The sequence below is a fragment of the Doryrhamphus excisus genome, chromosome 8 (genome assembly GCF_030265055.1).
Source record: "Doryrhamphus excisus isolate RoL2022-K1 chromosome 8, RoL_Dexc_1.0, whole genome shotgun sequence".
Taxonomy (NCBI): Eukaryota; Metazoa; Chordata; class Actinopteri; order Syngnathiformes; family Syngnathidae; genus Doryrhamphus; species Doryrhamphus excisus.
In genome coordinates, this window is record NC_080473.1 from 16,673,728 (window position 1) to 16,695,634 (window position 21,907).

General features: G+C 45.7%; 7 protein-coding genes across 11 annotated transcripts; 1 reads left to right on the forward strand and 6 right to left on the reverse strand.

Moving 5' to 3' along the window:
* Positions 1-54: 54 nt before the first annotated feature.
* ech1 (enoyl CoA hydratase 1, peroxisomal) lies at positions 55-2,978 on the reverse strand. 4 transcript variants are annotated; one of them, XM_058080619.1, is made up of 11 exons: positions 2,829-2,918; positions 2,643-2,683; positions 1,903-2,071; positions 1,723-1,811; positions 1,508-1,632; positions 1,383-1,431; positions 1,260-1,324; positions 1,047-1,117; positions 878-949; positions 505-655; positions 55-434 (listed from the first exon to the last, which is right to left on the reverse strand). In XM_058080619.1, exons 2-11 carry the CDS (start codon positions 2,677-2,679, stop codon positions 330-332), a joined length of 933 nt encoding a protein of 310 aa, XP_057936602.1. In that variant the 5' UTR covers positions 2,680-2,683; positions 2,829-2,918; the 3' UTR covers positions 55-329. The 4 variants fall into 4 exon arrangements, with proteins under 4 accessions (XP_057936602.1, XP_057936603.1, XP_057936604.1 ...); XM_058080620.1 differs by having other exon boundaries at positions 2,833-2,895; XM_058080621.1 differs by lacking the exon at positions 2,643-2,683 and having other exon boundaries at positions 2,829-2,978.
* On the forward strand, positions 2,913-7,018 carry sbds (SBDS ribosome maturation factor). The gene is made up of 5 exons (XM_058080623.1): positions 2,913-3,332; positions 3,489-3,618; positions 3,935-4,135; positions 4,530-4,694; positions 5,064-7,018. The coding sequence occupies exons 1-5, from the start codon at positions 3,205-3,207 to the stop codon at positions 5,187-5,189; spliced, it is 750 nt and encodes a 249-aa protein (XP_057936606.1). The 5' UTR covers positions 2,913-3,204; the 3' UTR covers positions 5,190-7,018.
* Positions 5,456-8,093, reverse strand: LOC131134920 (claudin-4-like). The gene has a single exon (XM_058080624.1). The coding sequence runs from the start codon at positions 7,860-7,862 to the stop codon at positions 7,188-7,190; it is 675 nt and encodes a 224-aa protein (XP_057936607.1). The 5' UTR covers positions 7,863-8,093; the 3' UTR covers positions 5,456-7,187.
* A 974-nt stretch (positions 8,094-9,067) lies between these two features.
* On the reverse strand, positions 9,068-9,921 carry cldnj (claudin j). Its single transcript, XM_058079864.1, has one exon. The coding sequence runs from the start codon at positions 9,919-9,921 to the stop codon at positions 9,286-9,288; it is 636 nt and encodes a 211-aa protein (XP_057935847.1). The 3' UTR covers positions 9,068-9,285.
* Positions 9,922-10,807: 886 nt separating this feature from the next.
* On the reverse strand, positions 10,808-15,808 carry LOC131134279 (claudin-4-like). Of its 2 annotated transcripts, none has more exons than XM_058079375.1 (2): positions 15,263-15,808; positions 10,808-11,648 (listed from the first exon to the last, which is right to left on the reverse strand). In XM_058079375.1, exons 1-2 carry the CDS (start codon positions 15,741-15,743, stop codon positions 10,972-10,974), a joined length of 1,158 nt encoding a protein of 385 aa, XP_057935358.1. In that variant the 5' UTR covers positions 15,744-15,808; the 3' UTR covers positions 10,808-10,971. The 2 variants fall into 2 exon arrangements, with proteins under 2 accessions (XP_057935358.1, XP_057935357.1); XM_058079374.1 differs by lacking the exon at positions 15,263-15,808 and adding an exon at positions 12,085-12,146 and having other exon boundaries at positions 10,808-11,655.
* A 653-nt stretch (positions 15,809-16,461) lies between these two features.
* LOC131134280 (claudin-3-like) lies at positions 16,462-19,191 on the reverse strand. Its single transcript, XM_058079377.1, has 2 exons — positions 18,687-19,191; positions 16,462-17,563 (listed from the first exon to the last, which is right to left on the reverse strand). Exons 1-2 carry the CDS (start codon positions 19,160-19,162, stop codon positions 16,810-16,812), a joined length of 1,230 nt encoding a protein of 409 aa, XP_057935360.1. The 5' UTR covers positions 19,163-19,191; the 3' UTR covers positions 16,462-16,809.
* An 840-nt stretch (positions 19,192-20,031) lies between these two features.
* Positions 20,032-21,002, reverse strand: cldna (claudin a). Its single transcript, XM_058080414.1, has one exon. It carries the CDS (start codon positions 20,895-20,897, stop codon positions 20,274-20,276), a length of 624 nt encoding a protein of 207 aa, XP_057936397.1. The 5' UTR covers positions 20,898-21,002; the 3' UTR covers positions 20,032-20,273.
* Between the last annotated feature and the right edge of the window lie 905 nt (positions 21,003-21,907).

Consider the following 21,907-nt stretch of genomic DNA (forward strand, 5'->3'; position numbering starts at 1 on the left):
TCTTTACAGCTGACATGCTAACCCATAGCTAGCAGTCAATAAATGGTCGGGAAATTGAACTTTCAAAAGCTTTTAATAGATGAATAACATTCACATGTATTTTACATTAATGAAGATGAAAAACAATACTTGATTTAGAGGTTAAATCAGGCCACTGAATTTGGCTCATCTTTTTGAGAAATGCACTTTGCAGCTACCCACACTTAGGAAACTGACATACTGCTGGTTTACCTTACTGTGCATAAAAGTTACATGCACTTTTTGTTTAGTAATGAGTTTCTCACCCAAAATGTTCATATCTTTGGGACAGAAGGCAGCTGTTAGCAGGCTCATAGTTTGGAGAAAGTGACAGTCTTGATGTTCTTCTTCTCCATGGAGGCCTGAGCAGACTTCATCAAATCTTCAGTCTGAAGCATGCTCATGTTCCACGCAGCCTGGACAACATTGACAATCAGATATGCCCCAGTGCTAGAGTTTGCGCATGTAATGACGCTCATTTGTTACCATGTACTCGAGGCCCTCTGCCACACTGTGGTCTCTGGAGTAGACCAGGTTCACTTTGGTTCCCTGCACAGCAACGGGGCTGCGAGCAGCAATCTCTCCGGCCAGTTCCAGTGCGCCAGTCATCATCGCCTCCTTGTCTGCAAACACGCGGCTGGAGAAGGAACACATACTGTAACTGACTCTATTGCTTGAAATGCAGCTATAAAATGCACAGTTCAAAAACTCATGTTTTTGCTCAATAAGAACACAATTTAACTGGCTGTTCTGTCCATGTACATAACAGACCATATAACCACGGCCATGTAAATAAATCTAATATGTAATCAAAATTTTTTCAAAAGTAGTTAAGGTCAAAAGACCAAATCAGGCTCACCTGACCAGTCCACTGCTCTTGGCCTCATCTGCGTACATCTTCCTTGCAGTCAGAGCTAACTCATTGACCAGGCTGGAGAAAACAGCAACATTTACATTAAAATAACTATTTTTAAACCGTCCTCTCAGGTGTATTTCATGAATTTACTGTGTGAATACAAAACCATTACCTGCGACTGCCAATGACTTTCGGGAGCCTCTGCAGAGTTCCCACATCTGCTGCGAGTCCGATGTCAACTTCCTGCCCCGCCAATCAGAAACATTGTAACCATGACAACATGACAGCAGAATGATATTACATCCCATTACACTAATCACAGGAAGACACCGAAGTGATACGTCAAGTGTCTGAATTATTGTGAGAGATACATCGGCGTGCGTACCTTGACCTGGAACCAGGCATCCTGGGTACACAGGCGGATGTCACAGGCGGTGATCAGGTCGACACCTGACAATGAAGATGTTTTATTATGGTGGGTTTGTCTCATTCAAATGAGTCATCCTACCTCCTCCCACACAAGCGCCATGGACAGCCACTACCACTGGCTTTGGACACTGAAGGAAGAAAAACACTTGTTTTAAAGTTTCAAGTGATCATTCAGCATAGTAAATATCATCCAGCGTGACTGACCCTCTCTATGACTGAAAAAGTATCTTGGAACTTGCAGATAGTCTTCCTAATGTTCCAAGAAATGCGTGCCGTGTCGTCACCGTGAGGCTGCAGTATGTCACCAGCCATGTCCATCAGGTCAATGCCTGAATAGAAATCATCATCAAGAAAATATCTTTTTTTAAAAGGTCCAGATTGAAAGTAGCATCTCCAAAACATTGAAACAGGTTTGATACCCGCTGTGAAAACCTTCCCTGCGGCAGAGAACACCACCACTCTGCAGTCTGGGTCATTGGAGATCTCGTTAAAGCAGTCCACCATCTCACTGATCCAAACACAGTAAAAAGGTCCATAAGTATTTAAAACATAACCTACACCCTTTTGTGTTGGCACTGTAAAAAATGAGTAATTCCTGCCTCCAGAAAGCTTTGTTCATGGCGTTGCGCTTGTTAGGACGGTGAAGCTCCACATGCGTGACATCCTGTGCTGGCCGGCTGATGGCCAGGGTGGTGTAAGGGGGGGTTGGACCGGCTGACGACGACATGGCCCTGATGACCGACTGGCTGCAGAGCCCAAACGCCCTGGCTGAGAGCGATGGTAAACAAACGTAAACAAACTCATCCACAACAAATTCATACTTTAAATTAAAACCATACACACGACACTGCTGGGTCCAAAAAGTGCAACACAAACTATCTTTAGCTTCGATTATAACACATTCGTTCCATTTGCATGGCATTACTAAACCAGCTAAGCATTTTTGGGACAAGATCTTGCATTGATGATGGGGGAGGATCACTGCTGCTGTATAATGTAAATAAATACATTTTATTATGTTGTTGATGCAGTTTTATTTATACATTGTTAATATGTTCACAAATAAGTTTGTTGGTTAAAAAAATATTTTTTACTGTATTTAATTGGTATCAGATACCCAATACCCAAATGTGCAGTACCCCCCCCCCCCCGGTTTGGACCATGCAGCGTGTGTAAGGGGTCAGTTAAGGACATGAACTGTCACACAAATACACAATAAAATGTTTTTTTTTTTTGAATACGCTACAACTGTACAGTCAATAAAGCAGGTAGTAAGTTAGTAACTTTTAGGGGCTTAAAAGCGTGACACTTAGCAACACAACAAAGCACGGTGACTTACATGATGAGCGAGCTGACCTGGAAACGAGTGCCAACATCGCCCTTTGAACGGTTTAAAGAAAACAACAAAAACTACAGCGTCAACAACGTGTCACCAATACGATTTTAACACACGTCACGCTTTTTGTCTGGACCTAAGAGTGACAATGTAGGAACTGCTTATAGCGTAGCAAAACAGGCGCCTCACCTACACTCAAGTTGGTCGCCGTGAGGGTCTTCCGCGGTTTCCCTCTTTTTCGTTTTGATTTGTATTCCAGAAGCACTAGCGCCCCCTGTGGCCGAAATCTAACCTTTCACCTACTTTGTTGTTTACTGTTATCTCGATCCCTTCACAGCCTTTTGACGCTACAAAAAATAGGGATTGTTCAAAACGTCATTTTTGCCACTATTAATGTCGGTTCTGACTTAATTTATAGATAAATAATTTACAATACCACCCCATCGGAACTTTTGTTTGACATCAACGTTTCCCCGCGGACTCTAATTCGGGAAGACACGGGCAACATCTGGAAGGCTGAGGTTCTGCAGTTTACGTTTATCGTCAATTCTCTTGACGCTAAATCATGTCCATTTTTACACCTACCAACCAAATACGGCTCACAAATGTGGCGGTGGTGCGGATGAAAAAAGGCGGCAAGCGGTTTGAAATCGCTTGCTACAAGAATAAAGTTGTCAGCTGGCGATCGGGAGCGTAAGTACTGTTTATTTATTTCTGTTTATTAGCGTCAAATACATTAACATGCATTCCCACTAACGGCTGGTTGTCGAGTTAAGTTTTATATCTGGAGCGAAACAAGTTACATGACAATGTAACATTTGTTCGGATTATTTTGTCTCCATTTTGTAGAGAGAAAGACCTGGACGAGGTTTTGCAGACACACTCCGTTTTCGTCAACGTTTCCAAAGGGCAGGTGGCCAAAAAGGATGACTTGTGCAAAGCTTTCGGGACAGATGATCAGACCGAAATTTGTAAACAGGTACAATACAAAGAGATGAAGCTGAATAATGAATATATCTTCTGCACGGTGGTCGACAGGGACCAGCATGCACCATCCACGATCAGCATCATGCAGTCACCAATGCAGCCATCATGCAGCCATTATTGTCCGATCCCGCAGCATTGATGTGATTGAAGCATTTATAATTGACTCTGTTCTTCTGTTGGATGCGTTATGCTGCCTTAGTCCAACTTTTGTGTTTCTAGTGTTTGCTGTATGTAGCGTATTCATCGCCACTAAGATTTGTTGCAATGTTTGCACCAAATGAATCAGTTTTCGTACTTTGTGGCGACAGATCCTGGCCAAAGGGGAGTTGCAAGTGTCTGACAAAGAAAGGCAGAGTCAACTGGAGACGATGTTCAGGGATATTGCTACCATCGTGGCTGAGAAGTGCGTTAACCCCGAGACCAAGAGGCCTTACACGGTCAGTCTCATTGAGCGAGCCATGAAGGACATCCACTACTCCGTCAAGACCAACAAGAGCACCAAGCAGCAGGCGAGGAGTCTCATAATGTTCTGGCTTGTTTGCCTTAATATTATGACTTGACTTACTTTCGTTTCCTGTGTCTTCCTATGTGTCTTCCTATGTGTCATCCTATGTGTCATCCTATGTGTCATCCTATGTGTCATCCTATGTGTCATCCTGTGTCATCCCATGTGTCATCCCATGTGTCTTCCCATGTGTCTTCCCATGTGTCTTCCCATGTGTCTTCCCATGTGTCTTCCCATGTGTCTTCCCATGTGTCTTCCCATGTGTCTTCCCATGTGTCTTCCCATGTGTCTTCCCATGTGTCTTCCTATGTGTTTTCCTATGTCATCCTATGTGTCATCCTATGTGTCTTCCTATGCACAGGTAACATTACTTGCCTCTTCTTGTGGTTTGTGTGTAGGCACTGGAGGTCATCAAGCAGCTGAAAGAGACCATGGAGATCCAGCGGGCCCACATGAGGCTGCGTCTGAGGATACCAGGCAAAGACGCCAAGAGGCTGAAGGACAAGCTCAAACCTCTCTTGCAGGTGGTTGAGAGTGAAGACTTTGACGAGGAACTGGAAATGGTGAGTAGAAAGAGACACTTCTAGTCCGGACTGAAAATGTCAAAAAAGATACTCCATGGTCACTTTAGTGCGGTCTAGTTTGCGTTCACGCTTGTATTTTAGTCAGCGGAGCAAATAATGCTCTCAGTTCATCATATACAGTACATAGCATAAAGGTACAATAGCAATACCTGATCAGCTGATACCAGTACTACAGTCATCCCTTGTTTGTCACGGCTAAATGCTTCAAAACCTGGCAGTGATAAGTGAATTTCCACCGAGTAGCATTCAATATTAACTCATTCACTAACAAAGACATATTCATATGTTTTTTTTTTCAACCCAGTCAGTTTTAAGCGGACCTAAAACCATCCCGCTTTACCTCCTCAGGTGTGTCTGGTGGATCCCGGCTGCTTCAGGGAGATGGACGAACTGATCCGCTGTGAGACCAAAGGCCGAGGCTGTCTGGAGGTGCTGTGTCTGAAGGATGTGGAGGAAGGCGATGAGAAGTTTTAGGAGCACCACACAAGCGGGACTTGATCCACTTTAACATGCTTCACTCAGGCACTTCCATAAAAGACGCTCATCACTCATGGAGCTCCTCCTCTTTGACTCATTTGGACTCATCTGTTTCATCCTGGCCCTTCATCATTCCTGGCCGTGTTTGCTGGGAGCTTATACATCAGCCAAGTTACCCGCCTACTTTTTATTGAACAGGTTTGATTCCCCCCCTCGGCCATCTCTGTGTGGAGTTTGCATGTTCTCCCCGTGCATGCGTGACTTTTCTCCGGGTACTCCGGTTTCCTCCCACATTCCAAAAACATGCTAGGTTAATTGGCCACTCCAAATTGTCCATAGGTATGAATGTGAGTGTGAATGGTTGTTTGTCTATATGTGCCCTGGGATTGACTGGTGTACCCCGCCTCTCGTTCGAAGATGGCTGGGATAGGCTCCAGCACCCCTCAGGGATAAGGATAAGCGGTAGAAAATGAATGGCTAGTTTCTTTAATACTAGCACAACATTTCAATCACACTTTAACCATGTTATAATGAGCAGGGGTTGCATTCAAAGACACAACGTAATTCAAATTGAATTCATATTTCCCTAGCATACTTAAATGCAGCAGATTGTACATCATTATTAAGAGTTACAAAGTGAGTGTTAAGAATAGCCACTTATAGTTTTTCCACACCTTTGTTTATTTAGACCACAACTACAAGCATAATAAACGTTGGGACTGATCCTGAATGTATCTTACGTTGGTCTGGTGACAAGAAGGAAGTACGTCCAAGACTGAATGGACTAGGAGAGACATATGACACGTTTAGTGTTGGAATTGTCCCGCTGATGAAGTGGTCAGGTCTGAATAAAGTTACAAAAGAACGACAGACATGCAGTGATAGCATGCATTAATTATGTCAAAAAATAAATGGGTTAACGTGCTATTTTGACAGCCCTAATACCGTATTTTCCGGACTATAAGTCACACTTTTTTTCATAGGTTGGCTGTTCCTGAGACGTATAGTCCAGAGCGACTTATAAATGGTTACATAAACACTGGACACCTTTTCTGTTCATGTTTAGTTTTTGTGTTTGTGTTAGCATATCTTACACCGATTCAGCCTGTTCGCTATTCTTTTATTGTTAGAACCTGCCTTCGTAAGACGTAATGTCTGTTTTGGTAAAGTAGTTTGGAAAATAAATGACCCACAAAAAATGCCACTTATGCTCCAGTGTGACTTATGTACGCTTTTTTCTACCTAAGTATGTATTTTTGGCCTTGTACGACTTATACTCCGGAGCGACTTATATTCCAGAAAATACGGTAATTCTAGCATCTTCGGAATTAAGAATGAAAGTCATTTGTCACATTGCCATTACAATTACACATCACATTCTATATACATTGTGTTGGATAGATTCCCTACAAAAATCCCAACCCCCAAGCGTGTTCAGGTGCATTTTCAGTAAGTGTGAATATCTTAGAAAAGTTTATTTATTACAGTTGTGAAACTGTGTAATGTGTAAATATAAAACAAAAGCTCAGTATTGTAAACAGCAAAACTTCCTGAGCTTTTAATTGGTCTGTTAGTATGACACGAACACCTGAAATCAAATAACTTTTGAACCATATTGTCATTTTTGTAGATATATAAATGATACCTGGGTGGCCTTAGCTGAATTATGCAAGTTGAATGTACAACAGCGAGAGTGTAGGCTTTAGTCATGTCATTATGTAGGCAGTAAATGTACGTAGTAGTAGTACGTGTACATACAAATGCTCATGCCTCCATGCGCTAATTGCAACTTGGACATTACACTTCCAATCCAAAAGGCCGCCTGCTTCCTCAATAAAAGAAATCATTCCCAATTTCAGTGTTTGGGCTCCTACAGCTTCAAGTTTCCATCCATCTTACTGAAGTAGTACTGAAGTAGTATCAGGCAAGGAACCGCCTTCAAGTGATTCACGACACCCCGTGTCCAACTCCATGCACACATTCACATGTGAATCTTCAAATTGGTACTGATCCACGTTCATACTGGCTGTGTGTGAACGCGGCCCGGTTGATCCTGCTCAGCGGGTGAAAGGCCTCCTCCTCCGGGTTTGGGGCGGCGGGGCCTCCACTGGCCTGAGCCTGCTCCTCGGAATTGGGACACCTTGTGGTGAGAATGATCCCGCCGGCCAGCATCAGAGCAAAGGAGATCCATCCCAGATACAAGGCCGGTCCCCAGTCTCTCCTCAGATGCAAAGCGCCCTCTAGCGGCCGGCTGGTGTGGTGGCAGGTCCAGGCAGTGGGAACCAGCATCAGTATCCCAGAGAGAACGAAGGCAGCCCCTGAAAAAACCTTGACCTGTCCCCGCCTGGGAAACCAGACAGCTCCCGCGGCGCCGATCGCAGAGGCAAAAGCCCCGGCGCCCACCGCGGCCACGATGAGGGCCCTCCACGTACGGAAGCTTCCGGAGAGGGACATGAGCGACTGGTAGAAGGAGCAGTGCAGACGGCCGTCGTGGGCCAGGTCCCAGTGATCCCATTCCAGCCACACCCCGTCCCAGTAGGCCGGCAGAGTGGCTGTGCTGTTGTCCAGCGTACCGCTGACATTCCACAAGGCCAGGCAGCGCGTCAGGATGGCGCAGAACCACCCCGCCAGGGCCAGACCCAGGCCGGCCAGCTCCACATGCCCACGCATGACTTCGGCCTTCTTCACCGCAGGCCTAAACCCCAACAGCTGGCGGCGGGCCGGGGCGTCTTAACAACCGAGAGCATGTGTCAGGCGGCGTGTTTGTTATCACCAACCGGTTCTTCGGCGCTGGGAGGGAGAGCGAGGCGTCGCTGCTGCAAGAGAAACTCTCTTGTTTATTCTGACATAGCTTCACAACAATCCGACTCTCCCAGTTGAGGGAAACAAAGGCCCGCTGTGGGGCTTTTCCCACCTGATTTAAAGAGCCAAACTGCTTTTACGGATCACAGACTTTGTTTAGCCTCCAGACGGCAACAGAGACCCCACAAAGACACGGGTGGGTGCTACTTGGCTTTACTGCAGACACCCAACGGCTCAATAAACACCTCATCTACATTTCAAGCATTTGGTGCTTCCACGCTCTAAGGAACATCCACAGAGTCTCTTGTCATTATCTTCAATTCATCATTTATCACCTTGGTTAATAAACTTATGTACAGTACAGTATACATTACAATCTTACTGCTAGTTGTATCCATAATACACGCTGTTCGTTATATAATGTTTGCACCGGTTTTACTTTTACTTACAATGAAATTATTGTTTATCATATATCCTGAATGTATTTATTCTATACTCCTTTAATGTATTGTTTTATTATTGACAATGTTTGGCAATTGTTACTCCTTTATTTATTTATTCTTGGTCAATCAGCTTTCCTACTTCCTACTCCTTTTCACACGTGTTGAACTGGCCTATCAGACAAAAGAGGCACATGCTAAAGGCGCCGTGGCCTATAGAGGGCGCAAAAATCTCCAAAAATTCACCTTTAATATAATTATTTAAGCTAGTTCATTTATTTACAGGATTTTTATTTTGTAGTAAGGCTACTCATTCATATTGATTTGGGTCAAAATTGGCTCTGACTTGAATGAAAATGATGAAAAATGAAGAAAACTATGAAAACACATAGATTAGGTTCTTTAAAGGCCTAAGGGCCTTTTTTCATAAACAAGCGTTCACTTTCTTCTCATAATATCATGACTTTCCCCTAACCTAATGTCCCTAAAAATGATTTATTATTAGTCTTTAGTTTTTCACAATATTACAACTAAAAAAATATTATCATTTAAAAAATATATATATTTCAAGTTTATGCAACTAATGTTTTTCATTTTTCTCATGTAGTTTTGTTTGTTGTTCACAATATTCCAACTTTAAAAAATATAAAAATGTAATATAATATTAAATTCTAAATATAATTATCATATAAATATTTCAACACTATGCAACACATTTTTTTCTGCTGTTTTTGAAATGGTCAATTCTTTAAACTTTCTTTTTTAATTTTATTCCCATAATATTTTGATATTATGCTTTCTCCCCCAAATTAATTTGACAGAAATTCCAACTTTAGCCGTTCGGGTAAGTTCTACACGTAGTTCTTGATGGCATAGTCGCTGCGTGTGGATGTCCTGGTGGGCTTGTACCCACCGGAATAGGACGTGGGCCTTCGCGGTGACCTGCCCACACACAGAATGACCCCCCCACAGAAGAGCAGACCAGATGTAACAAAGCCAATGTAGACGGCCGCCCCGAGCTCCCTCTTGAGCACCTCAGGGACACGGGGGTTGTAAAAGTCTCTGATGATGGCATTGGCCGTCCAGGATACCGCCACCAGGGAGGCGATGCCCGCCAAGCAGAAGATGACCCCCGACCCCAACACCACCCGGGTCTTGATGCGCGGGTGGCTCAGGCACTTGGTGCAGCGGGCCCCCAGCAGGAAAACGAGGAAAGCCAGACATCCTAGCACCAGGCTGATGCAGATGAGGCCACGCGCCGCCTGCAGGTCGGGCGACAGATCCAGGAGGGCGTCGTAGAGCTTGCACTGCATCTGACCCGTGTACTCGCTGACACACGTCATCCACAAACCCTCCCAGAACACCTGCATGACCACCAGGCGTGTCCCGATGAAGGCCGTCACCTTCCACATGGGCAGGGCGCAGATCAGGATGGTCCCCGCCACGCCGATCATGGTCAGGCTGATGCCGAGCTCCTGCAGAGCCATGATTGGTCACACGCACTCTCAGCCCTGAAACACACAAAATGACCATTTCTTTCTGTTTTCTTTTCCAGGATATCCTTCAGCCCATTCCCAATGAGTGGACACAAAAGGTCTCCCGGGTCAGTTCATTTCATTTCAACACTGTACTTAGTCTTATCTGCCGCTAGGGGGCGCTAAAGCCCTAAAGCTAAATATCACCAGCATAGCCAACGTTTCCTACTGTAGGCAATGAATGATGGAAATATGATCGTGTTCATGTTTGTTAAGATAAAGAAAAAGTCACAGTGTGTTGATGACTGAGAAACAAAGTTGCTTACTGAAACTGAGCAGTCGCTACATCAACAGACTCCAACTTTCATTCATTGATTCATTTTCTACCGCTTTTTCCTCACGAGGGTCGTGGGGGGTGCTGGAGCCTATCCCAGCTGTCTTCGGGCGTCAGGCGGGGTACACCCTGGACTGGTCGCCAGCCAATCACAGGGCACATATAGACAAACAACCATTCACACTCACATTCATACCTATGGACAATTTGGATTGACCAATTAACCTAGCATGTTTTTGGAATGTGGGAGGAAACCCACGCATGCACGGGGAGAACATGCAAACCCCACACAGAGATGCCTGAGGGTGGAATTGAACCCTGGTCTCCTAGCTGTGAGGTCTGTGCGCTAACCCCTAGACCACCGTGCCGCCCCGACTCCAACTTTAAAAAAAAAAAAAAAGGTCATGTTTTCAGCATGATAGGGATTTTCAGTGCCTGAGTCATCGTTTGGTTCGACCCCAAAGCAGGCCATGATCCCTGAGTGAGAACCTGAAAAACAGGTACTCCTCGGTGTGTAGTTCAAATAACCAGAGGTGAAGTTTCCAAACAGCACACATGAGAACCTGAAAGAGATCATCTTTATTGTACCCATACCTCAGTGATGAAAATAAATCATAACAACACATAAAGGAGGAATAACGGTGCTTCGAACTGGCCGCAATCAAAGTATATGGAAGTGATAAATGAGCAACGTCATGTCAGACATGAAGCATCGTCTCCTAGAAGGCTCAAATGTAAGTCTTTGTCGGCGTGTACGAGCCCGAGTCCGGTTTACTGTATCCTCCTACGGATCTGGTTAGAGGGTAATTTATGGAGGCGGCCTCGTCCCTCTTGGGGGGGCAGCTGGCACACAGGAGGCTCCCGCCCAGCAACAGCAGCCCCCCCGCCCCCCAGCCAATGTAAAGAGAAGCCCCCAGCTCCCTCTTCTGGGCATCCACTATAGAAGGGTTATAGAAGTTCCTGATGATGATGCTGGCGGTCCAGGACACGGCAATAATACACAAGAATCCGCAGATGATGAGCAGGACGCCGCCGGCCACGGACGCCCTGGCCTTGGCACGCTTATCCGGAATGAAGCTGGTGCACTTCCCACTGGCGAAGGCAACCAGGACTCCGGCGATCCCGACGATGATGGAGACGACCACAAGCGCCCGGGCGGCCTGAAGGTCAGCGGTGAGGGCCAACATGGAGTCATAGACCTTACACTGCATCTGGCCCGTGCTCTGGACCACGCAGCTCATCCACAGACCCTCCCACATGGTCTGAGACGTGACGATGCTACTGCCAATGAACGCCGTCACCCTCCACATGGGCGAGGCGCACGTGATCAGCACCCCGATCCAGCCGAAGAGGGCCAGGGCGCAGCCGGCCATCTGCATGCCCATGGAGCTCATGGTGTCGTCCTCTGACAGCTTGTGAGGGGAATATTAGCCGGCGATCAAGCGCCGAAGTGCAGCGCAGACACACAATGGGAGGCGTGAAAGTCAAACGCGCAACCGAGACCCGTACCAAGACCTGCCGTTCAAGATTCTTTGTAGGCACACTCACACTAAAGGTTGTCAAGGGTGTTATTATTGCTCTGCAAGGAAATTGGCATTTTATTAAAGAGACAGAAAGACGCGCTATTCAACACACACGCACAGAAACGATACAAGATGGCGGGAAAAGGTCTCGCGTCAGATTCTTAAATCAAAACACGCCAGAGAAAGTCATGCTCTTGTAAAAATGTTGCACTTTCAAAGTAACTAGGAAGTAACTGGAGTACAGTGTTCCCTTGCTCTATCGCGCTTCACCATTCGCAAATTCCTTTTTGGGGGATTTTTAAAAACTTTTTTACTTACAGCATGAAAGCTGCTACACGCCGAGTCTGGCTCCGGCTCTAAGAAGAATTGCATTGTGGGAAATTGAGTTTCTCTCTTGCTCTCGTCTGTCTGGAGCGGTTTGTCTGCATCAACCATTGTTTTCTGCATCCTGATTGGCTGTAGACCATTGTCAATCAATCTCCTTCGTACTGCTCTGACGATTACCGTACCTTGCTAGCTTGCTAGCGTGCAAACGTGTCCTGTATGTTTGCAAACAACCCATTACAATACACTCATATGTGACTTTACTCATCTGTATACACCAGTCATTGTTTGCACTATGACCCATTTATCATTGCACTAAAATTAATATATCTGCAATATGTCTGCTCCTGCATATGCTCCTGTGCAATACTATGTGTATATTTTGGATATCTTGTATATATCTTGTTAAATTGTCTTTTTACTCTACTTTTATATACTTTTTTAAAAACTTGACTACTGCACTGAAAGGAGAAGCTCTCCAATCTCGTTGTACATCTTGTATAATGACAATAAAGGCCATTCCATTCCAAAAGATGGACTTGTGGACATGCTGAAGGAATATCAAAGTTACGCGACTACACGGCGACATCGTGGCTTAGTGTGTATGCATCTTCCAATCCAAGGGGGACTGCAGAAATATGTCTGAACAAGGATACCAAAACGCTACGGTACAACACAAGGGCGCCAGGAGGAAAAGGCATGGTTTTAGGAGTGAAATAACGTGTGAGTCACTTAATCATTTGACACTTTTACAGTCATAAAACATATATAATAATCGCACACAATTTCACTCAGTGCGGGCTATTTTGGGACAGGAACTGCCTTGCTTTTCCAAACCACTTTACAGAGAAATCAGACCTACAGACCGAAAGTGATACCATTTGAATTCCGGTGACCGTAAACAAATGATGACATCAGCACATCAGGGAGAAGGATGATAGGATGATAGTGCAGTTCAGGCTCAACGACCAGCAGCAAGAAGAATGTGACGATGACTTCAGGGTGTGTTCACATGATGAAACTGCATGTCATGCTGCCTTTACACCCTGAGGGATTTTTTGTTGTTGTTGTGCTAATGCAGAGCTTGTTTTTTTTCAGTGACATATAATGACGTGAAACTGTGATTCATCGTGAAGTAGTATTTGGAGGTTGATGTTATCACTCTGATATGGAGGAAGGCACTTCAGTGAAAACAAAATATGAGCATTATGTTGACGTCCAATTCACCACCCTCTGAAATAAACGTAGTTCCACAGTGTGGACTAAAATGCTTTTCAGAGGACCTCCATCAAGGTGGAACCAATTGCATGTTTAATTTCCTTCATCTATCCATGTACGTTATCTATGTTAGCGGTACACGTCCTCGTTCTTGTGGAACACTGCTCAATCATGCATTGCCAGTTTGAATTTTGCCGCTTCACTTATTTCAGTTTTTCAAAACACATTATGCTTACGGGGTTGAATAAGGCTTGCTATTAGTTGAAAAGGATGGCTATTGATAGATTGAGCATTTTCAAGCATAAAAATGGCAAAATGAACAATAATTCAGTTTAAATTAAAAGACATTCAAAGACATTGTGAATGTAGTATTCTACACTGGTCACAAGGTGGCAGTGATGTTACTGTATTGTTTGGTGCGATAGAAAAGCACCAGACTTAAATTCCTAATAAAAACCAACACCAAGCTGAAACTCAACTCAACGCCTGATGTAACTTCCTGTTCGCCCGCCACTCAGCTCCTCTAGGGAGCACACAGGTTTTTAACTTATTTATGTCTTAAGTTGCTCATTTACTGGTATTATGTTTACTATATTGGGTAATATGAGCGTAAAGGTGACCATAGGGGTGTTAGTTCAGGGCTCTAATATTGTTAAAAAACCTATTTAGAAGGTCGGAAACAGGTCGGAAACTGTGAAAATGTTTCCATTCATAAATAAGGAATACTTCACTTATCATGGTCGGATCTGGAACCAATTGACCACCATAAATGAGGGATTACTGTATTTGTTTTTGAGTCGGCATCGTCTATCAGTAAACGGAGGAGGGGTAGGATTAAACCCTTTTCCGAGACTCAGTTGCCAAAAAGACACAATGCTTTTTATAGTTTGTCCTTTTTGAGGACACATTCCAGCATTTTTGTTTGACTTTTGCCACCATTAATAGGGTATATATTTATAATGTCATTTTTCCCCTAAACTTTCCAGATAATAATAATAGATGGCATCTCGAGCCAAAATGGGCTAAAAGTGTCCTCCGGTATATTGATATATTGACCATCTTGTTGGTGGGTGAGACTCTCAATCCATGTGAAAAAGAAGCCAGGAGCTGGTGCGTCCTGTGAAACGACACAATGCAGCCGGTTGAACTGGTTGAACATCTGCCTGAGCAATAATGTAAGTTCCTTGTCTCGTAGACTGACACCTTCTGACCTATTTCATTCCATCCATCCATTTTCTATGCCGCTTGTCCTCACCAGGGCCACAGCTATGCTGGAGCCTGTCACAGATGTCAAGAGACGGGGTACACCCTGGACTGCTCGTCAGTCCATTGCAGAACTCTTTAATTTTAACCTAAATACATTGTAGTAGTTGAAAATAAGCACTTCTGACTGAGATGAATAAAGTCTGTTGTTCACATAGTCAAGAAATCACTTTTAGAAAACTGTATCAGTGAGGTAAATGCTTTATTAAATATCTGTGATTGGTGAACAAGCTATGTATACAATAGTCATAACAGAACATATGGCTGTACAAATAGCTTCTCGCGGTATGTCTTCCAACCGTGACAGATTTAGCTTTCACACAGGATTAAAAAAAATCTTTGTGGACTTTCTGTCAAGCACTTTAACACCTCATGGTCTCACCAAGCTCTTCTTGCCTCCACCAAAAGTGAGTTTCTCCCAAAGTTATTCTTGCCAAAACAAACATGAAGACACACAAGTTGCACTCTGAGAAGCTCACACACGTGGAGGTTTGCTGGAGTGAAGGGACAATTGTTAAAGTCATTTGTCAGGAGAGTCATCAGACATAGGCTCGACTGGTGGCTGTCGATCTGGCGCCAGAATACTTGACAGGGTACTCCGGGCTCTCCTTGGGTGGGCACGAGCTGCAGAGGAGGGCCCCTCCCAGGAGGAGGAGTGCGGCCGTACCCCAGCCGATGTAGAGAGCGGCACCCAGCTCCCTCCTTTGGGCGTTGGTCAGGATGGGGTTGTAGAAATCCCTGATGATGGTGTTGGCCGACCAGCACACAGGGATGAGGACCAGAACACCGGCGCAGATGAAGACCACCCCGGCGGCGACGGCCACCTTGGCTTTGGCGGCTCTGTCCTCCACAAAGTTAGTGCACTTGCCTCCGGCGATGCCCAAGATGATCCCGAAAGCGGCGATGATGATGGCGATGACCACCAGGGCCCTGGCGGCCTGCAGGTCCTGAGGCAGAGCCAGCAGAGAGTCGTAGATCTTGCACTGCATCTGACCTGTGCTCTGCGTCACACAGTTCATCCACAGACCCTCCCATATAACCTGCGCCGTCACAATGTTGGCGCCGATGAAGGCCGTCACCTTCCACATGGGCAGCGCGCACACGATGATGGTGCCCAGGAAGCCAATGATGGCCAAGATGAATCCCAGCATCTGTCGTCCCAGAGATACCATGATGACGCCTTATTTGCTTTCAAAGCAGCAGGAGAACACTCGACAGCAACTTGGGTCCAAGCGCAAATAAAGCCTGTGGAACGCTCATGCTGGTTATAAGGACATCGCCCTTTGTGGGTGGAGTCACCGCATGGTCGTTTGAACTGAAACCGAAGTGCTTGGTGATTAACCTGCCCGACCAGATTCTTCACAAGGACCGAGAAGAGTTTCGATGAGATGAACATCCGTCACAGCACAAATCTATGTTACGAGGTGGATGTCGCATTCCTGCTTCAAATGGTGCGCTTCCATTTCATTGGGCGATCGCTGTCATCCATTTCCGGTTTTCAAATTGACAACCTCGAAAGTAGTATCGGGCCGTTAACAAAGGCATTACCATTTTGATGACTTCATTCGGGGTTTTTAATCAGCAACTTTTGGGGAAGTGGTGACTGGATCCGTTATGCAAAGTTTATTTCATTTCAGGATGCCATTTTTGATCTGGCAGTTCTTGGGCCACCTTTAACACAATGTTTATCCCTCCAGCACCGGAACATATTTTCAGCAGACTATTTTTATGGCAATATTTACATGGCTTTGTTTCAGACAACACAGACTAGAGTTAAGGGTATGATTCAATTATTGTAAGACATGAATAACGTTTCCACAATGCAAAAAGCCGGCTAAAACCTCAGTATGAAATACATCATTCTTTTTAAAAACACACGTCACAAAAAGGTTTGGTGTTAAGGCAGATGTTTTATTAAAATGCTCTCGGTATTTACACAAAATCAACACATCATGAGTACAAAAAACAAAGATATGGACATAATTACACAACTCCAGTGCAAATAGGCTTGTTGACATGATGATTCCTTGCAGACAATTTCAGCTTTTGGAACACAACCGAGCTCCATAGCAAGCATCCACTCACAATAAGGAACAATAAGGAATTGACCGTGATCTAGCAGTGGAATACATACCATCGTTTGTGTGTATCTTGGTACAGTATTACACGTAGTACACGTTAGTCTATCCAGCACGAGAAACATCCAGTCTGCAGTCTCTCTGTGTGTCATCCCAGTCTTTAAATGTACTGCCGAGCCGGGTATGTGGTTGGCGCCGCGTATGGTTTTGTTGGAGCGTATGAGCCGCTTGCCGTGTATGGCTGACTGGAGGCTGGAGCGTACGCAGGGGCGTATGTGGACCCGTTTGTGTAAGGGTACACGGGTGCTGGTTGGTAACCGGGGTATCCGTACAAGGGCCTCTGAGGAGGGCAGGAGGTGGTGAGAATGATCCCGCCGACAAGTAGAATCGCAGCAGAGCCCCAGCCGATATAGATGGCCGCTCCGATTTCCCTCCTTTGTGTTTCGATGGTCAAGGGGCTCTGGAAGTCAGTGATGGTGATGGTCGCTGACCAGGTGACGGGAATCAGGACCAGGACTGCGGCAAGGATGAGGAGGCAGCCGCCTATGATTACGACGATGGCCTTGGACCGGTCCTTCTGCAGACAGCCGGTGCATTTAGCGCCGATGAAGGTGATCATGAATCCAATAAAGCCGGAGACGAGGGAGATGATCACCAGGGCTCGGGCGGCCTGCAGATCCGGCGTCAGCCTCATCACCGACTCGTTCAGCCTACACTGCATCTGCCCGGTGCTCTGCATCACGCAGTTCATCCACAGGCCATCCCAGATGATCTGGCCCGTCACGATGTTGGCGCCAATGAAGGAGGTCACCCTCCACATGGGGATGCCGCAGGTCACCGCCACCCCCACCAGCCCGATGAAGCTGATGACCTGACCTGCCGTCTCCTTGCCAATCCTCCCCATGGCGAAGAGACTCCGAACTGGTGAGATTGTTGTCGAGAAGCACGCAGCTCCCTCTCCCACTGCTTGTCAGTGAACCACAGGGGAGGGCCTCGTTGTCGTCAGGTGAGTTCTTCTTGCCAAACAGGATTCCTCCTCCTCCTCCAGTCGGAGGAGTGGCATCCGGTTTTGAACAAAAACACACTTTCTTATGCGCCCCAAAGCAAAGTGTATTTGCTTTGCAACTTCGAGACCCCAAAGCCGGTGAAACTGGCTCAAACTGTGATTGACAAGAGAAGCTTTGTGGAGTTACAGAAATATGTATACAGTACAGAAACTATATTTCTGGTGTCTGAGGTGGTGATGGTACACGTGATTGCATGGGTTCCAGACAGTTTTCACAACATCTCTGATTAAAAACAGGAAGTGACACACATGTTCCCCTTCTCGGTGACGAGCATTGGAATGCAAATCAACAGGTCTTGAAGGAGTTTCACTATCGCCTCCTTTTGTCGTTTCCTCAAAAGTGGAGGTCCTATGCTGCCTCTTAGTGGTTGGAAGGAAAAGTTATGAAGCTATTGAACTCTTGAATATGGTTGGTGTGCATGCTGGATTTGTTTGTTTGGGAGAAAGAAAGCGTGATAATTGACAGTTTATTTACCGAAACACAAAATCACAAAAGATTTAAAACACACAGCTTATGTATGGGCTATTTGATTTGGACAATCATATGATAAAGTTTACATTTAGCAATATTGTTTTCAGAACGCTTTAACATTGTTAAAGTGAAGTGAGTTGAGGGATGTCATTGTGGTCTTCCATCCGGAGGTTGCTGATGAAGTGTTATCGTCCTCCATGTTTGTTTACAGACAACACTGGATGGCTCCATTCCATTCAGGTGTGACAGTCAAACCCAGTAGCTTCCTGTTGCAGCTCAACTGGCCACCACTTGCCAATTTCTTCCTTTCATATTTACTCCCAGTGATGCACCGTTTCAGACATACTCTCTCGAAGTGGAGGCCGACTTGACGGGCCTGAATTTGGGGATGTAGTGGTCATGTTGTTCGTGGTTGGGGGGGCAGTTCCAGCACACGAGCCCTCCTCCAATCAGTAGCAGCGCTGTAGCCGCCCAGCCGATGTACAGCGCCGCCCCGAGCTCGTAGCGCTGGGCAGCGATCACCAAGGGATTGTAAAAGTTGGTGATGATGGTGTGTGCCGACCAGGAGACGGGAATCAGACACAGCAATCCGGAGATGATGAACAACGCACCGGCTAGGATGCACGTCCTGGCTTTGGCGCGCTCCTCCTCCATGCAGTTGGTGCACTTCCCACCCGCCACGGACAGGATGACCCCAAAGATCCCCGTGAGGATGGAGATGATGATCATGGCCCGGGCGGCCTGCAGGTCCTGCGCCAGGGCCAGCATGGAATCATAGACCTTGCACTGCATCTGACCCGTGCTCTGAACCACACAGTTCATCCACAGGCCCTGCCAGACGGTCTGAGCCGTGATGATGTTCGCTCCGATGAACGCCGTCACCTTCCACATGGGGAGTGCGCAGACTATGATGACCAGGAACCAGCCGATCGTGGCCAGAGAGATGCCAATCATCTGAATGCCCTGAGACACCATCTCGATGCTACACGTATGCTCCAGTCCAGTCAGAAACACGCCTGGGATTATAGCAGCCTCTATTTATATTGTTTGTAGTCGGAGAAGTATCAAACAACAACATGGAGGCGTGTGACGCCAGAATCCTGGTCTTCTATTGGCCACAAGTAGTTTACACACAAACACCGGCCTGGAGACCTTCAGTGGTGCTGACCTGCCACAAATGTTCAAGGTCGCAAGGCTCCTGTTCTGGATCTCCAACTCAAGATTCAAGAGCAACACCATGGTTTGGCCGCTCGTCTTAAAGCAGCAGCGAGAAAGACGTGTTTGTTCTTGACCGCGTGATTCATTCATTTACTGACTGGTTTGTTTGCACCAAGAACCAAGAGGAAAGGTTGTCAGGTGTCAGTAATATGATGTCATGGGGACGCACATCCATGCTCAATCACATGTCGTATTGTTACTCTGGAGTCTCACTTTGTACATGAAAATATTCTCCTAATTATAAAATTAGAAACTAGAAAGAACAGACTTTTGAACACAATAAAAAAAATAAGATCTCCATCTGAAGTGTTGAATTGTGTAACTCTAAATTGTGAATGTCTCTCAATGTAATTTAAGTATGTCTAAAACAAATACACTATTATCCTGATCATAAAACCTTTGTTTTTTTTGGAAATATGACAAATCTAGACTTTTGGTGGCTATAAAAAAATCCTGTTAATGTATGTCAGTGTACAGTGTGCAACAATAGAAACATACTGTATATGTGACAATAATGATGCTAATCTGCGGTACACAAAATGGTATTTTTATTTCAGCAAATGAGTTTAAGATTGTTTAAAATACAAAATTTAAAAAGAAGAGCAAACAAATAGGTCATTTTTATGATCAAATGGTTTTATTTACAAGTGTTGACAAAACGATATAATACAAGAATAATGCTTACAGGAATGTAAGTGGAGTACAAAAAGGCATACATAAGTAAACAATAAAAAAGAAATGACAAATGACAGCCACTTTCCAGTCAACAAGCCGGTTTTAGTTGGCGTCTGTGGTTCGTTATCTTGGCAACGACGAAACAGGAAGTCCTGAAATGTTTGATCAGCACGAACGTCTTCTGCTAGCTTCCTCAGATGTAGTCTTTGGGTGCAGACGCATGGCTTGCTGAGTACTTGGCGGCGTACTTGTCCTTGGGGGGGCAGTTGGCGCATAGGAGAGCGCCGCCTATGATGAGAAGGGCCGAGGCCCCCCAGCCGATGAAGAGGGCGGCCCCCAGCTCCCTCTTCTGGGAGCCGGAGGTCAGGGGGTTGTAGAAGTCCCTGATGATGGTGTTTGCCGTCCAGCACACGGGGATGAGGCACAAAACGCCAGCCAAGATGAAGACCACACCAGAAGCCACGCAGATTTTGACTTTGGAGCCCTCGTCTTTCACGCAGTTGGTACACTTGCCCCCCGCCAGGCAGAGCAGCACTCCCAGGACGCCCAGCAGGATGGAGATGATGATGAGAGCGCGAGCGGCCTGGAGGTCGCGGGACAGCGCCAGCAGAGAGTCGTAGACCTTACACTGCATCTGGCCCGTGCTCTGCATCACGCAGCTCATCCAGATGCCCTCCCAGGACGTCTGAGCCGTGACGATGTTGCTGCCAATGAAGGCTGTCACCTTCCACTGTGGCAGAGCACACACGACAACGGTCCCGATCCAACCGATGATGCAGAGGGCGGCGCCCAGCATCTGCAAGCCCGCTGACACCATGTCTGAATGCAGGCGAGTTCCACAAGTATGCTTGAAGCTCAAGTCCGTGTTTCTGGGGAGATCCGTCTGAGTAAATGTTTGGGCAAGGCTGGAGCAGGTCTTTTATACGCTAAACACACCTAGACCTGTGACACCATGTCAGGTGACTGCTGCGGGTGTACCCGACCCTGGCCGCGCTGTGACTCACTTAGCAGGTGAAAAACATCAGCCCCTCCTTCTAGTGTTCTTTTTTCCCGGCTACCAAGTAAGTCAGTATTAAGCAATATTTTAAGCAAGCGGAACAACAGGTTGTTTAAATGCAAAATGCAGATTACAACTTGCCAAAATACAGTGGCAAAAAATGAAATCGTACTCCAAAATTTCCAAACAGCAAGCAGGTTTAAAACAGATTCAAGTGACTGAAAACAAGTAGTATTACACCAACAACAACATTTGTACTTTTTATGTTGTTGATTTTAGACATCCTGTGCTCTGCTAATTTATGGTGATTATGGAAATGTTATGTTATGTCGTTTAATTTGACTGACACACAACATAATCCCAATATGTCTTTGACCTCTTAATACCGTCACGATAATCAAATGAAACTACAGAATGCTGTGAATTATTGATTTAGCAGTTAACAAAGCACCATTGATAACAGTTTTGCAGAGCACCACACATGATCGCATGAACATAAAAGAAGAGACAAGATGAAGATTTTAAAAAAATCTGACCTGTCAGTGACACTTGACGGCCTTCAAGAAGCTGCAGATTTGCTTGGACTGGACGTGCGCTTCAGTCCGAAGTCCTTGTTGGTCCATCGATGGGTCCCCACAGCAGTATGAAGACACCAGGAGGCCAAAAGACAAGTGATTCCATCTGACGAGAGGCAACGCTCAGAAGGGGTGAGGAGAGCCGCAGATTGTCCCGCACATGAAGAGAGGCAGTGTCTGAGAGCCAAAAGTGGACTATAATACCTCTTTTTTATCCAAGCTGGGATCATTAAAGCCACTTCGGCCCGACTGTGG

Coding starts and splice junctions, on each gene's coding strand:
- ech1 (XM_058080619.1), bottom strand. CDS start 2,679: ATGTTGGCACTCGTTTCCAGGTCAGCTCGCTCATCAT. Junction 1,118..1,259: donor ATGCCTGGTTCCAGGTCAAG/GTACGCACGCCG, acceptor TTGGCGGGGCAG/GAAGTTGACATCGGACTCGC. Junction 435..504: donor CAGAGGGCCTCGAGTACATG/GTAACAAATGAG, acceptor AATGTTGTCCAG/GCTGCGTGGAACATGAGCAT.
- sbds (XM_058080623.1), top strand. CDS start 3,205: ATGTCCATTTTTACACCTACCAACCAAATACGGCTCACAAATGTGGCG. Junction 3,333..3,488: donor GTCAGCTGGCGATCGGGAGC/GTAAGTACTGTT, acceptor TCCATTTTGTAG/AGAGAAAGACCTGGACGAGG. Junction 4,695..5,063: donor TTGACGAGGAACTGGAAATG/GTGAGTAGAAAG, acceptor TTACCTCCTCAG/GTGTGTCTGGTGGATCCCGG.
- LOC131134920 (XM_058080624.1), bottom strand. CDS start 7,862: ATGCGTGGGCATGTGGAGCTGGCCGGCCTGGGTCTGGCCCTGGCGGGG.
- cldnj (XM_058079864.1), bottom strand. CDS start 9,921: ATGGCTCTGCAGGAGCTCGGCATCAGCCTGACCATGATCGGCGTGGCG.
- LOC131134279 (XM_058079375.1), bottom strand. CDS start 15,743: ATGGTATCTCTGGGACGACAGATGCTGGGATTCATCTTGGCCATCATT. Junction 11,649..15,262: donor CGCCCAAAGGAGGGAGCTGG/GTGCCGCTCTCT, acceptor ACAAGCTGTCAG/AGGACGACACCATGAGCTCC.
- LOC131134280 (XM_058079377.1), bottom strand. CDS start 19,162: ATGGTGTCTCAGGGCATTCAGATGATTGGCATCTCTCTGGCCACGATC. Junction 17,564..18,686: donor ATCGCTGCCCAGCGCTACGA/GCTCGGGGCGGC, acceptor ACCAGTTCGGAG/TCTCTTCGCCATGGGGAGGA.
- cldna (XM_058080414.1), bottom strand. CDS start 20,897: ATGGTGTCAGCGGGCTTGCAGATGCTGGGCGCCGCCCTCTGCATCATC.